The sequence below is a fragment of the Anarhichas minor genome, unplaced genomic scaffold, assembly GCF_050575085.1.
Source record: "Anarhichas minor isolate MPS153535 unplaced genomic scaffold, ASM5057508v1 ptg000033l, whole genome shotgun sequence".
Taxonomy (NCBI): domain Eukaryota; kingdom Metazoa; phylum Chordata; class Actinopteri; order Perciformes; family Anarhichadidae; genus Anarhichas; species Anarhichas minor.
In genome coordinates this window covers 8,151,887-8,167,571 of record NW_027466479.1, presented here as the reverse complement: position 1 = coordinate 8,167,571, position 15,685 = coordinate 8,151,887, and the positions used below count along the sequence as shown (strand labels likewise).

General features: G+C 42.7%; 1 protein-coding gene across 1 annotated transcript in view; it reads right to left on the bottom strand.

Moving 5' to 3' along the window:
• The window catches only part of angpt1 (angiopoietin 1), a 51,503-nt gene that overhangs the window by 21,460 nt on the left and 14,358 nt on the right, over positions 1-15,685 (bottom strand). Inside the window, exons 2-5 of the mRNA XM_076106051.1 lie at positions 8,015-8,170; positions 7,161-7,282; positions 5,769-6,001; positions 225-352 (exon numbers count right to left, since the gene is read on the bottom strand). Of these exons, the coding sequence (XP_075962166.1) occupies positions 225-352; positions 5,769-6,001; positions 7,161-7,282; positions 8,015-8,170 (639 nt within the window). The remainder of the gene's footprint in view (positions 1-224; positions 353-5,768; positions 6,002-7,160; positions 7,283-8,014; positions 8,171-15,685) is intronic.

Sequence of the window (15,685 nt, the reverse complement as noted above, 5' to 3'; positions counted from 1 at the left end):
TTGAGAACACACATCCACGATTGTCACCATCGTGATCAGCTCAGTGTCCAGTTTCACACCTCACCCCCCCCCAGATAAACTCCTGCGCTCACAAAGCTGCCAAGTGTATTTTCAGCTTTCAGGATTCCCTGTAAACCCACTGTGAACGAGCGACCTAGAAGTGATGAAGAGGCAGATATTTTCACATTACAGTGTAGTTATTGTCAGATATTATGGCTTCCCACCTTTTTGGTCTCCTGAGGGTTGATCTGGATGGTGTAGACTCCGCTCTTATGGAAGCCGGCCTGGTGGAGGTCGGCGCAGTCGCGGAACTTCTTCTCCTCGTCCGCGACCTTTGTGCTATTAGGCACAACTGCGGGTAGTAAAGTAACAATGGAAACAGTGTTAAACCTATCTCAAGTTCTGCAAATAAATATCAAGCACTAGCAAATCTACTTGCGTCTGTTGGGTAACTGGGTATTGCTTTTGAGTTTGAGTGCCATGATCTTTACTGCTGAGACTCTATGGCCGTTACTTCAAAGGAACAGTTTGACATTTTGGGGAAAAATGCTTATTGACTTTCTTGCTGAGCGTAAGGTGAGAAGATCAACACCACTCTGACACGAGACATTTTGTTGCCACATATGCCAGCTGTCTGTCAGAAACGCGAGACGAGCGGTTTTAGACTGACAGGATGCCAAAGCTCAGGTGTGAAAACATTTTGTGATAAATCAAGGGATCTGTTACCCTTCATGTTACCTTGTGTGTCGGACAAGCATGGGAATCATAGTGCGATAATGTTTTGTGAAGTCACAAATTGCGAACATCGGGTCAATTGATCTTATCTCAGATACGTACATCTCAGAGGAGAAAACATAAAAGGAGTCTGAGGCAGAAGCTCGGTGAGGTCTCACTGCGAGTATCTTGTAACGGACAGATACAATCTGAGGGCGACTAAGTTATTAGCAAGAGAGAAGCAGTTCGTTGACTGGATGATCCCCCGCTCCGAGAGGAAGGCCTCGGTCTTTTGACGGGACCAGCTGCATCCATTTCCATCTGTAGATAATTACGCCGGCACTATTTTGAAACCAAGCAAGGGGCTAAGGACAAAATACTACAAGCTATAAATTTCAAGTTCCTGTTATAACAAGTGGTTTGTATTTACCTTGCAAGCCCTTGTTATATTGATGGGAATTCCTTCCGATTTTTCTTTTTTTCTCTCCATCTCTCCCTCCTCTTTCTTCCTCCCTTTCTCCTCCCATATGAAGCGATCATAACAATTTTCACACCATTGTTTTTATTGTTGGAAGAGTTGGGGAAAAGAAGATGTCAGGGAAAAGTGAAAAGTGTCAGCGAACCTCAGCCTCCACTTTGATGCCCCCCCCCCTTCCTGAGCGCGGAACATCCCGGTGGAAGCAGGGCGTTTATTTTGGTGCTCCATCCGAGCATTTTGACAAAGTATTGAGTGTCGGCGACAAGAATCTCCTGCTGTGACAGGTTGACAGAGTGGGCCCTCACGCCCCGGACTCTAATACAACAAAGACCCGCCCTGTCAGGCGGTAATTTACCCCAAGCCGGCAGACAGCAGGGGCACATTTTAGAGGCTGGGGGGGGGGGGGGGGGGGGGGAGAGATCATTGACAGAGGGGAGCTCTCTGGCCTTCGATCCGCAACAGTGTGGACAATCATTTCACAATCGCCTCTGAGATCTCCCTCGGTGGAAGAAGACTGTCCACCGAGGGACGAGCCGCTCAAGTGTCGGAGCGGCTCCCTTGAAACAGCGTGGTGCCCAGCTCTGCAAATATTATTAATGTCCCGATATTTATTTACAGAAAAATATTTTGTGGTTCAGCGGGGACTCGTATGCAGTAGGGGGTTCATGTGAAAAGACCGGCAGGGCTCGGGTGTTTGCATAAATCAGTACCCTTGCCAAATGAGCCCAAACACTCGTGCTGAAGAGAGCGAGTAATGGAGCTAAATGGACTGCCGTAGACATCACTGCTCCCATGTGACTATAATCAGTCTCTAAATGCCGCTGAGAGTTTAAGTGATCCCATTCCGAGATCCAACGGATTTTCTCTGGTGTATTCATATGTGAAGGGTGCAAAGCACTATGAAATAACACCAGTTCATTCCCACAGTGCACTTGTCAACAATGATGTGTAGTCCTTGTTTAGCATGTGAAGAGGATTATGGTTGTTGTGTGTAAGAGTCATGAGAGTCAAGTTTGTTTAATAATAGAAATCATACTTCCTATAACTAAATAACATACTAACTTCCAAAGTTCACTTAGTAAGTTTACCAGTGAGTAGAGTTTAGTTGAGCTCTTCCATGTGAAAGACCTCCTGTTTATGTTTTATCACTCTGCCTTACAGTATCAATTCATTTTGACCTAAAATACCAGGCAATCAATGAACTTACCAACTGTGATGACTGGGATTGCTATCTACCGCCTTATTACACGGCTCTAAAACACATTGCTTCCATTTAAGGGTTTTAACAGACGTGTGCAAACGACAACATATAATAAAACAGTCTAGCTCCCTCTGCGAAAATAAAGGTTTTAGGAAGGTCACCGAGGTGACTCGCAATAACTGCTCGCTTTACAGGGTCTTTGCAACAATAAGTGTCGACTCATTCTGCTGGTCGCTGAAGCATAAAGATAATCATGTGCAGCAGTCGAACATTTGGTCTGGTTTGTAAAGGGATGTCTAATGAAGTGGTTTACCGTACTGTCTTGTTGAGGCATTTCAACCCACATGTTTTCTTTTTAATTATTTTTTAAAAGGCTTTTTTTGAGTGGAGCCCTAAAATAATTCCACTTTGTTTGACTCCTACTGAGTAAGCAGCTGTAAAAATGATGAATGGCGTTCATTAAGTGGGATAATAGAACACTGTAAAACAAAATCATATTTAGCAGCCAGAAATTTATGAACGAGTGTTCCAAAGCTGATGTCGATTACCGTTAATAACAGTACGTGGCTCATTGCACCCTAATGAGGTTTGGGTAATGATTACAACCTAAACAAGAGCTGCGCTGTTGCATCTGGCCACATCAAACACGTCCGCCCGGCTCTCAGTTTGCACTGGAAGCCTTGCTTTTAGGAAAAGCTGTACACGGACAGCCGGGGGGGGGAAGAAAGGTCATGGAGATTTAGTGTTAAAACTCCCTTTTCTAAGTATTCGTAATCTTCCCCAAAGCAAAGTCAAAGATGATTTGAGTCCATGCTTTTAGAGGAAATGCTCGGGCTCAGTTTTCAAAACAGCGACTAACGCAAGCAGACGCCACTCCGTGGCATCACATGCTAACCCTTTCCTCAAATGAAAACACTAATCCATTTCTCAAACAAAGAAAAGCCCTCCCCCAAACGTGGAAAAACAAGAAGAGAGAGCTTTGCTGCTTCTGTGTTTGTCGGAAAAACAAGGGGCAGTGCGTCACATGATCGGTGAGGTCTACCTACTCCTTCGCCTCCTTTGGACGGGGCGTCCCCCGGGAGCTATTACAGTTTGACTTATTCAGGCTGGGGTGAAGAAAGCGGAGACCTCTGACCCCCCGCGCGCCCGCCTCAGCCTTCATGGAAGAGGAAAGGACCAACCACAGAGCGGCGGCGGCCACGTTCCATTTCTATCGCTTCTCATTAAGACAGCCACCAATCACGGACAGCGGGACCCGGCTGTGGTGCCCCCGCTCCTCCTGACCCCGCTGACACTGGAAATGGCAGGAGCGGTGTCAAAACAAAGGCTAGAAAAGCATAAAATTCAGAGAATTTAATCAAACTTGGCAGATTACAAAGCCAGTAAAAAGAAGAGAGCCAGAAGTGTTGCATGTGGACACACTTGAACATGGAGATGATACATAATGACCAGTCAGGCAAAAGTGGTCTCAAAAGACCTCCGGTAATTAAATGCAACATACACAAATCCAGACTAAACAGATGGAGAGCCAGCAGAGGCCACCCGTGACCTTTTTTTCGTATGGAACATTAAAATTACAAAAGGGAGCGGCGTGATAAATAAGAAGCATGTGTTATCATGTGCACTGGTTATCCACTCGTGACCCTTACATCCCTTCATATCCTTGTCGTTTCCTGTCTGTTGGGAAACCTCAAGGAGCACAGTGGGGTCTCGAGGCGTCTCTGCCGGAAATCCGCAAATGGAAATGAAGTCGCATCTGACCCCCCCCCCCCCCCCCCCCCCCCGACAAAGATATTCATGTCAAATCTCCTGTGACCGATGGGATTTAAAGCCACTGTTAGGATCAAGTGGGTTCGGCGTTTAAATGCCTGACAAAGGAGTAAAGGAGTTCACCGCGTTTGACCGAACTAGAGGGGTCTGCGTTGCTGTCGGGTCAAACGTTGGGCCAAAAGGGAAATCCCTGGGTTCTTATTCAACAGAAGCGAGAGACTCTGAGGAATAAAATAAGCCTATTACTTCATAACCAGTCATGCTTAACGTTTCCGTGAAGCTGTGTGTGCAAATACTTTATCAAGTTAAGCGTGAAAAGTGATATTTGCAACAACAAAAAAGAAGGAGAGCACCACGCTGGTTTATGAGAGGCACCAAGCCTCTTTAACAGGAGCACACCGGGTTACAATAAGAACCGTGTTTCTTTCTTCATGCTGCTCTCAATGATGCAGGCTTTAATAGCCAGTGCATCCCTGTGTCTCTCGGTATGGGGTGAAGTTTATAGAACTGGTTGTCATCACAATTTCATGAGGATTGTAAACTCGAAGATGTTGTAGCTCTAACATTTTACCAGAGGAAGCAAGTAATGCAAAGCAAGTCGAGTGCTGCCTCGTAGTTTAAGCCTGGAACAGCCGATCCCCAAATTTTGCTTTGCACATTGTGGTCTGGCAAGGGTGGCTAGGCATATTTTTAGGTCATGGTCATCGCTAGTTTGCATTGGTTCAGGGGGGCTCACTGAACCCCTCAGTGGCCGTTACCAGAAATGCATGTAAGGAAGCTATATTATTTTATTATAGCACAGAACTAATCATTTGTTGCCTTGCTCTATAATATATAATATGAAGGGTAAACAATCGCTACAATTTGGATCACTCATAACTAATTAACGGATGACTGAAGAACACTCTCCTCCACTGAAACACAGATTTCTTCAATGGTTGAACCAAGCCAGCCAGTGCACGGTGGATGTCCTTGATTTTGCTTCAGGGTTTCAAAATGAAACAAAACTAAAATCCGTTTCACACCAAGCACATACGCAGGAACAACAACACGTGTCACTCGCTACCTGATCTATATATCCTGCCCGAACGGTGCTGCACATGCGTAACTCTCAACAAAGATGAGTAAATAAGCGAGATGGCTCACTCGTTAGCTACTTCCATCATCAGCTCAGGAAAAAAATCGATGATGGAAGTAGCGAACAAGTGAGCCCTCTCGCTCTGTTGAGAGATGAACATGTGCAGTATCGATCAGGTAGTTGAAAGCGGAGAATGTAACGTTCCAACAATTTGGCAACATTTTCAACTGAAAATCCATCAGACTGGAGAACAAAAGAAAGTTCTTTGGCATTCATTTTCTAAATGTATTTGTTCATTTATTTTAGTTTTGAGGGTTTAACCTGAGCCAGACAAAACAAGAATGATCGCAGAATCATGTTTTGTGAATTGTTGTATTCCCGCAGTGCATTTTTGCATTACACTGGTGAGAAATGGCTTTAAAGGCCTGTGAATAAAAGTACCAGGATGTGCCTTAAGAGCATATTTACAATTGCTGTAAAAGCTCCAAACATCTCAGCTTTTGAGACTCTGACTCCAGTTCACCTACCTCCATCTTTGGAGCAGAGGCTGAGCAGGTTGTGGACGGTGTCCATCATCTCTTGCTGCTGTCTCTGCAGGGCCGTGCTGTTCCCCGAGGCCCGGCTCAGCTGGGCCTCTAGCTCCCCGATAACCCCACTCTGCCTCCCCACCAGGGTGTGGAGACTCCCCTTCTCCTGCTTCAGCGACTCCAGCTCCTCGTGGTGTCGCGTTTCCATTTCTAACATCTTCTGCTCCAGCAGGCTGAGGGAAAGGACAAAAGGAAGACGAGTTTTTTACAGAAGACGGAAAAGTTGCTAATTATTAAGGTCCTTTAGGGCATCCAAATCCACTGGAATCAGGTTTGTTTTTACAGATTTAAATGGATTGAATAATGTTTTGCAGTTTTTATTATGATAATACCAGTGACTTACTGATTATGTAACGTGTATCTCTTCCTTTTTTCTCTCACTTTTACAGCATTATAAATTGGGGTCAGCAGAATAAAGCTGAATTTGTGAAATTCTTCCACTTTTGACATTTCTACTTCCTGTTGTTACTTTGTCATGGACACTGGTATGTTATTTCCCGGAGAGCGATATGGGATTACAAATACAAGAAGTGTGCATAACTACAAATAAGGATGTCTGTAGGTTTGGTTGCTATGTGTTCCCCACACAATATAAACACACGCCTCATAGGTAAATAAGTAAGCCCTTTCCGTACGTGTGAATTACCGCTGTACAATCAGATGTCTGAAAGATGATATAGGCTGACATCAAATTCATTAACTGATCACGTTTCCCTCTATTATAGATTTGGTAAAGGAAAGAGTACAGACGACACGTACAAGATGGAATAATGTCATAATTGCTGAGGTTTAGGGGAATTGCCCTCAGAAATCTTTCTATGTAAGCCTCGAGAATAACTATAGAAAAAGTCAGAACCACTGGAGACTGCGCTTTCAAATGGTGTTCACTTTTTTCCAAAGTGATTGCATGGAGTCTCTATGGACACTGCAACGGGAGACGTGGACCGAACCCTTTTAAACATTACATCATCTAAGACAATCCCACAGCACCAATCACTGTAAAAGGACTAGATTTGGAGACCAAAACATTTTCATATCCTGATTTTGCAACAACTGCACAGTGGTCCAACATGGATTATTATGCTGTTGTATAAACAACTGAATATTGTTTTGGAAAATGGACAGAATATGAGAGCTGGTAGCAAGCCTTTGATTTTGGTCACGCAATCCCGCAGAGAACAGCAGTACAGACTGTCGATACATCATCTCTATTTCCTTCAATCTATCTCTGCTGCAGTCTGGATTGTGTCCAGTGTGTGTGTGTGTGTGTGTGTGTGTGTGTGTGTGTGTGTGTGTGTGGGGTTATGTTTGCTCCAAGTGTTGTCTGTTTACCTGTTCTTGTCATGCAGCTTGCTGATCTCATTGGTCTGGACCATTAACTCTTTCTCCAACTTGTTAGTGGAGAGAGAATTTTCCAGCAGCTGGATCTCAAGCCTGGATGTCTGATTCAGAACCTGCCAAGATAAGAAATACACACACACATATATATATATATATATATATATATATATATATATATATATATATATATATATATATATATACACAGTAGATGATGTTATGCCTCTATATATTATATATTAGTTGTAGTATCACTAGCTAATATCATGCACATGTGCAACAAACCTTTAAGAGAAACCAAGAAACGCAAAAGGCTGTATTTAAGGCTTTCTAGACACTGGAGTAAAAATATAAACCATCAACTTTGTTTTCATTTTGTCAAGTGTTCACCCAACACATGGTAATACTTAGGAGATATTCATCTCTGCTATGATTAGCGTTTTTACTTTGTTTTACTTTGCAAACAGTTATCTTTTTAGTGCTGCAGCTAAAATTACCCACCACTCACTTTAAAACTTTCCATCACCTCCTCCTCAAACTCCTCCGTACAAACACTAGACGGAACCTGAGCCAAATGAGTCAAAGAAGGGGTCGGCATTTATATAGCATCGGTATTGTCTTTGGCCACTGCTCTGTAACCTTTTTGGGGCAGTTGAACATGGAATAGTTGAGTTAATGGTGCTTAAGATGGATCCTCTCGGTAGGTGTGTGTGTGTGTGTGTGTGTGTGTGTGTGTGTGTGTGTGTGTGTGTGTGTGTGTGTGTGTGCATGGGAAAGACGTAAAGAGAGAGTTGAATGGGACACATCTGCATGTTGTGTGTGTGTGTGTTTTTCGAAGGCGTTACCTGCGTCTCGACGTTAGTTAGCTTGCGTGTCTGTTCGGCCGTCTGAGAAAGGAGGTTGGTGCCCATTTCCAACATGGCTGCTGTGTGGTTGTGGACGGCAGTCTGCTGCAGCTGAGCCATCTCTGTCTTCATGCTCTCTTTGATGTAGTTCTCAATCTGCACCCAAAAAAGAAAAAAGGTTGCATTGGAGATCAGAGACATGCAGAAGAGAACAGAACACAGTATACGTGTAGGTTTGCCCCATTGATGTTAATGCTGGAATATTTTAAAAAAATAGAATCATGGAACCTTAATGGCTCGATTTTAGCTTCGGATCAATGTCGAGACATTGTAACTCAGATGCCACATTAGCCTCTGATGCACAGCTGATATAACCGTTCCCACTGGCCTGTTAATGAGGCACTAGACTGAACTGATTTTCAACCCTGTGTCTGTGATCACAGCGCAGTACAATGGTAAAAAGGTGGTGTACACTGGTTCACTGACATCAGGCAGTTTTCAACTTTAAGAAATAAATGAGCTGGCTACACCGATGTTTTTGAGGCATTGTTCTTGTCCCCACTTGTTCTCTTACACATTCACACTAATAGCACGTTTTAAGGAGGCCTTATAATGTACCTCAATCAAGATACAAAATTCTTTGACTAGATTTTTAAAACTGGGGAAAAAAGGGTTTCTTATGTTGCCTACATCTGAAGAAATCCACAATTTTGATTGGCTCTCAAGTGAAGAATGGGTTTAGTCAATGTGGGCACAGCCAGATGTAGGTGGTTAGCTTTGGATGGAAGAGGCAGAGATGAACAGATATCCACTGAAGCGCGTCTGTGAAGAACTCTTTCATCCTTATCTCCAAACGTAAACAAATGACCAAACAAAGATGGAGGTTTGTGTTGGATACGATTCTTCATATGGATTAACTATGTTGACCGTCTGTGTACTGTGCTCGGATTATTTATATAATTTGCCTCTCAGGGAATCGTTGATTTACTTTCCTTTCCTTTACTGAGACTCAAAAACGATGCTATTTTTTTCCCGTAATGAGGTTGATTCATCGAAGGTATCATCCAATCCCGTTGTGCGGAACTGTATGGTTACTGACATTCGTTTGTTTTATAAATAACTCTTGACTTGATTGGATTTTAAGTGTCCATACACAGTCTGAGGTGATTCAATAATCGGCCAGTGGGGGAGATTTTCAGTTTTTCTTTGGCTCATCGATGGTGTGGAACAGCCATGTTTCAGGAATGCATCAGCCAAGACAAATCAGAGTCAAACAGCACAACATCGCATGTGTTGGTGTCCTTAGCAACGGTCCCCGTCCTGTACTGTAACTGTGGGCCAAATTTAACTGCTGGAGGAAAATGCTTTGTTGGGAATAAAAAGACACTTCCTCAAAAAGCAGCCGGTGACAGCACACGTCTTAATGAATCTCTGTAGGTTCACGTCAATGCTCTTATGATATTCCTGAGGCCCGGGGATATGGCCTGTGTTTCTAGTAAAACATTCACCAGCAGAAAAAGTAGCCATTTCCCTGCTTTTATAGGGAATAGATGGATTGCAACATTTCGATCAACCCTAGGATGATCGATAATGAAACGATAGATCTCTCTGCTCTTCTACAGACACAGGCAGCTCTCAGTCATCTGCACAGGTCCGCCAAGTGAAATTAGCTTTTCAGTGTATTATCCTCTCTTGGCAACAATACTAAAGTGATATGTAACCTTTCTTCGGGCCGGATTTCAGGCATAACACCGCTTCCCCTAACTGCGAACTACAAACGGCTGATATAAGTGTCACTTTCCACATAACCTCCAATTGTCTGGCCTGAGGAATTGGAAAGAAAACAGTGGGACCTGGAATCCCCATAGCTCAGGTAATGATGGATTACTCTGCCTGATAATAAACCAGAGAATATGACTGTTTTTTGAAATGTTTTTTAGTCCATATAGAAGTGTAAAATCTCTGAACTCTGTGGATGTGTAGTTTGTTACATCCTTTAAGGCCACGGTTTAATAAACCTCCCTGCTTCATACATCTTACAGCAGCAGCTTTGCACTGCAGTTAACACAGTGTAAGTCACCTTGAGAGAAAAGGTACCGAAGGGACAAACGGCAGACAGAAAACTAAAGCCCAGCGATCACCTCATGGTCTGTGTTGTAGGGAATGTGGCTTACTCATGGCTGGATCTGGAGGGAGTCATAAATGGAAAGTACCAAGGAGAAACAAGATTACGCAAACAAGCCCAATCATGTAAAATCAGCACTCGGGAAGCCGTAAAATGGGTCTTTGCGGGTGTGGGGCTATTTCGATGGTTTCGATGGCTCCAGTTAAATGCTGCTCTTTTCCAGTCATTGACTACCAAAAGTAACAAATGTTGAAATACATTTGAGTGAAGGATGAGAATGCAAAGGTTGTGGTGTTTTATTTTCTACGAAGACATGAGGTTACGATGCAAATGACATATTTCTTTCCAGTATATATTGTAACTAAACCATTTATAGTTTACCTGAAACCGGAACCAATTTAGGCTCATTTCATTTTCATTAAGAGATAGAGTCAAAAAGTCAATGAAATAACAAAACCAAGAGGGAATTTTGTCTGATACTGATAGTTTTCTCACGAATGGGAATTTGACGAGAAACAGGTGTCAGAGCAGAAAACGTGGCTTAAAATGTTTATGGATTGGTAAACCTCAGGGTAAAAAAAAAAAAAAGAAAAAAAAAAAAAAGGGTCACCTTTAACTTTACAGTCAGGTGTAAGCATCTAAGCATGATGAAGAAGCCACTGTGGCCACAAGTGAAAATTCTGGCGTAATCCTAAATACGCACCGTAACAGTGGAGAGAAGTCAGTAAATTCACTGATTGATGGTGGTCGAACAGAAATATTTACCTAAAGTTTGCCAAGATTAGCCACCATGAGCCGATGGGTCATACCAGACCAAATAAGGTTGTAGCTGCAAAACCAGAGTGTACTAAAGACAGGAATGTTTTGTTTTGTTGCTTCCAAATTAAGCTTTTCATTTGTTTAAGAAAGAATGTGTTATTTCTTCATTCAAAAGTTACAGCCTCCCTTTGAAATTTGCAATTTTTAAAGTTGTAATTTTGTCAATTCCCTTCTGTGCGAGAACATTTCCCACTTTGGAAAGAAAGAAAAATCAAATGAAACTCCACTTGAATCAAATATATTTTTTTGTGTGTGTGATTTATAGGGGACATTCCAGAAGGTGCAATAATACCAGGCTCTGCTTTTAGAAACTACTAAATCTAGCCTCTGGTTTCCCAAAATCACTGTTTGCTAAGTGAGAGTCGCATAAACACACGTTTATGTTTCCCTGAGTGCTACTTAACACGGAGGCATAAAGGTTTAAAGGTGGTGTGTTTGGCACAGGCTGGCTTCGTGTGAACTGCCTGTGACATTACCAATGACGCTGCCTGCCATCACAACCACGGCGATCCATTAGTACCTTAACTGCACCCTCACGATGCAGCGTACTGCATGTACAGACGGGTCCCTTTAGACAGTTTATGAGGTACAACTGGCTTTTAATCACTAAACGAGCTGCTTTGGGCTGTCTACAACATAAAGGACAAGCTGGATAGCATAAAGCGTGTACCAGCAGCAGGATGCCTTTTGATTTTAAGAGCAAAGGGACTGTTCATCGTACGGAGGGACAAGTGTTCACGGGAAGAAAAAGAAAAAGGCACAGGGCTAACATCCCCGACATCTTCTGCACATCATCACGGTGCAGCTGCTAAATTGCCATCTCTTGAGAGCCAAGAACAGGATTATCCCTCAAGATGATACTCCCTGCTATCATTTTAACAGATTACTGCAAATGTTTACCACTTTTCTGACATTTCCCATTTAGCCATTCTGAAAGGGGGTCTTGATCTCTTTCTAAACAGCAGCAGCGGTGGAGCTGAGAGACTGTGAGAGTCAGAAAACTGTGGGTCTGGACTGTATAAAACACTTACTGCTGTAGCTCTGTCACATCTCTGCTTATCTCTTGTCTGGGGTGTCGGGTGGGGGTGGGGGGGGGGGGGGGGGGCATGACGGTGTTACTGGGGCTCTGGGATGCATCCTTTACGCTCAGGCCTGAATCCACTTCAAACCACTTTAATGGACTAGAGCTGGGGGGGGGGGGGGGGGGGGGGGGCAAGCCACCTTGGACTGAACGGCAGGGGATTCACTCGCGCCTTCTTATCGCCCACTGACAATGAAGGGTGAATTTGACACCCCCTCTTTGAGACCTGGGCCTATAATTCACCCTGGTGGGGCTTTAGGAGGTGTTACCCTGACTCTCTGCCCTGTCACTCTCCAGAATACAGATACGGGCAACCTCTGCGCGCAGCTCAGAAAGCTGTCGTACTAAGTCACAGGCCTGTTTGTTTTTTTAATCCACCATGAAAAAGTTTTAAGACTCTCTGTCTTAAACTCTGTCAAGATCAGGTGAGTAACAACTCAGGATGAACTCCCGGTTGACCTCTGTCACCTTCGCCCTGGTGGTCAACATCCAGGCATTTACTCAATTGCTGCCATATTTATCTTCCTCTTTAGAATGTTGAGAGAGAAATAGAGAGAGTTGCAGGAAGACAGATGAAAATATAACAAACAAACAGATGTGATTTATGCCTTAGTGGACAAGATTGCAGCTCATACTTGACTATGAAATGGGAGGTTTGATCAACTGACCTTTTGCTTATAACATCTCCCCCAAAATTACAGTTCTCCAATCACAGCTTAGCTATCTTTACGAGGCACTCCAGGCCTGACATGCTAAGAAAAGGATCCTTCAATATAATGAAGCCCTTTGCAAAAGTTTGAAGGGCCTTATTTTAGCCTTTCCAAAACCCAAAAGAGCATGTGTTTATCTGGTCTAACGTAAGCTGCAATTGTTAGCATAAAGCTAACTAGCTTACCATCTCCAGCAATCAAGCGTTGCTTTCAGGGTCAATGTGTACGTCGTAACTAAACAACAACATTAACTAAACATTAGTTTGTGAGGTTACAGGTTATGTTAAACAAAGCCCCATTCACGACTACAACATTCACTATGTAGGCTAATATTTGTGTTATAATATGTCTATTACGCTAACATTAGCAGCTCTGCTCTTTATTGGATTTGAGGAAATGTATGCTCCTGCAACCACAGACAACACGTTAAGGACACTTTTAGCACAATATCATGTATGTAGCTATCAAGTACATATTTAGGCCTTTTTCTATTTTTAAGAAGATTCAGCAGGAATCGTTAAAATGTCGCTAACATTAGCTTAGCTTTATTAGCGAGGTAGCCACAGCTAGAAATGCACTGATCCGATACTGATATCGGGCCAATACCGACTCAAATAGCTGGATCGGATATCACAATCGATTCAATTCACTTCTATGTTTCGTCTGATTACACGCGCTCGTACTACGTCATGTGTCAGCAGCACGATGGTTGACCTCATAGCTGAGAGAGATACAACAAACAAATCAGCTGTCTCAATCTCTTTGGCTACTTGTGACAGCAGCACTGCTGCAAAATATAACAAAACCAACCTGGAGAAGCATCTTGCCAAAGAAAATCGAACGAAATTTGAGGATTTGTTTCTATGAAGTTGCTGGTGCAATACAGTAAATTCATATTTACGTGTTTATTTGTCTCATTTGGTTTAACAAATGGAGGAAAACAATGTATATGTCAAGCCTAATGTTGCACTTTCAAGCAATGAGGCATTCAACTTTTTAACTAAACACTGGTATCGGATTGGTTGTCTTTATCAGCCCATATCTGAAGCCAAGGTATTGGTATCGGGACTGAAAAAGTCTAATTGGTGCCTCGTTAGATACAGCTGATAAAAGCATCAGTTTTATTTGCATTTGGCAGAATCAATAGTTGTTAGGCTGTTATCTGAAATCAAGGTCCCATTGTTTCAAAATTAAAAACACATTTTGAGGAGTAAATCTGCCATCTTCATCACTATAGACTATAGCCTATGTGGTGTGCAAGACTGAAAGACTGCAGCCGTAGCAACAGTGAGGGGTAGCTTAGCGAATGGTCAAATATCAGAGACGGGGGTCTGCAGTGAGGTGGGTGGTCCAGCGCCTTCCTCATCTCTGTTGCTCTGTCCCAATACTGTTGATCTGGATGTCACTCGGCTAGAAAGACCGACTGCCATCTGAAAAACAACGCAGCTACCGCAACCCCCCCGCCTTTCTAAGACTCTTTTCTCCCCTCCTTTTACATCTTTCTTTCTTCTGTTCTGTCCTTTTATCTTTCCGTCAAGCCGCTGTTGTGTTGACGTCAGTTGCGTTTTCTCGGTTGTGCATTTCCAAGGACATAATGAGCCTTGTGTACACAATCTGAAAAACAAACCAACTGTTTCTCTGTATAAATTACTGGGTAAAACAATGTGCTTACTTGGAGGTGCCCAAAAATCGCTTGGCAGGATCAGAGGCGGACCATTTCAAACGTTTTCTGTCACAATGGTTTGTCAACAGGGCAGACAATGAAAGAAAGTGAGAATATTTAGCCAACAGTTGAGTTGTCAAGAATTGTCAAGGTTGTTTCTGTGGAAAAATAAATCAGAACGTCTAACCGGAGGACAAATCTTTTTGGCCTAATTGATTTTCCATTTTCATTTAGTCAAATACGTGCAACCTGCACGGCCTTGTTAATCATTATCCAGTGCTGAACCACAAGCTGTAAAAACAGAGTTGAAAATGTGATGGTTTGATGTGTTGCATTTTCAAATGACTAATGAGCTTTGAAAGAGGCCAATTTAGTAAGTTAGAACAATAGAAAACTACAATGAAATAACAAGGCTGGATTTCAAGACAGTCTGAGTGAAATGTGAAGAATGTGGTGCTACATCATGATTTAGAAACACACATTGGCAGAAATGTGGCTCTAGTTGAGTCAAATTTGATATTTCAATGTTTATTGGGATGAGGTCAAACATCCAAAAATATAAAGGCCCTGAGAACTGAAAAGAGACGTGATGTTCTGTTTCTGTTTTTAGTCTTCTTTGGAAAAAGAAATGACATGTTTCAAAACATGAATGTGTCAGTTAGCTTTTTATGTTATTGTCACTTTTCCCCTCAAGACACAAATTTGGTCTTTTACGCCAAGCTTTGTCCTAAATGAAGACGTGTCATCACCAACAGAAATCACACCATGTGAATGTGGCTTCTAGCTTGAGGACTTTTTAAATCAAGTACTCTGACAGTGTTGTGTCTATAAGGCATACCTTCAGTGATTAACTACAAGCCTCAGAGCGAGACGAATCAGAGAAGGTCTTCTGTACATCTGTAATATGTACGATGAAAGCCAATTCATCTCAAACGTCAAATGAGGTAAACAAATTAAGTTTTGACATTGTGTATTGGAAAGAATGGACTTTCTCTTCGCATCAGAAAAGAGACGGACAGCATGTTTTGCCTTGAACTTGAGTTGTTAATCACTCTGGAGCTCGCGTGAGCACATCCAACAGAAATGTTTTTACTTTTCTGTTATTGATACTGGTGCGGTGCTGTGGACACTTGCTTGTTTTTACGTTCAATATTCATTCCGGAAATTAATTTTCACAGTTGATCCAGAAAGCGATAACTCTACGCTTTAACCTGATTCCAGTAGCAGCACATAAAGCTCAAGTCACGGACGGTATGTGGAACTTTTATTTTAA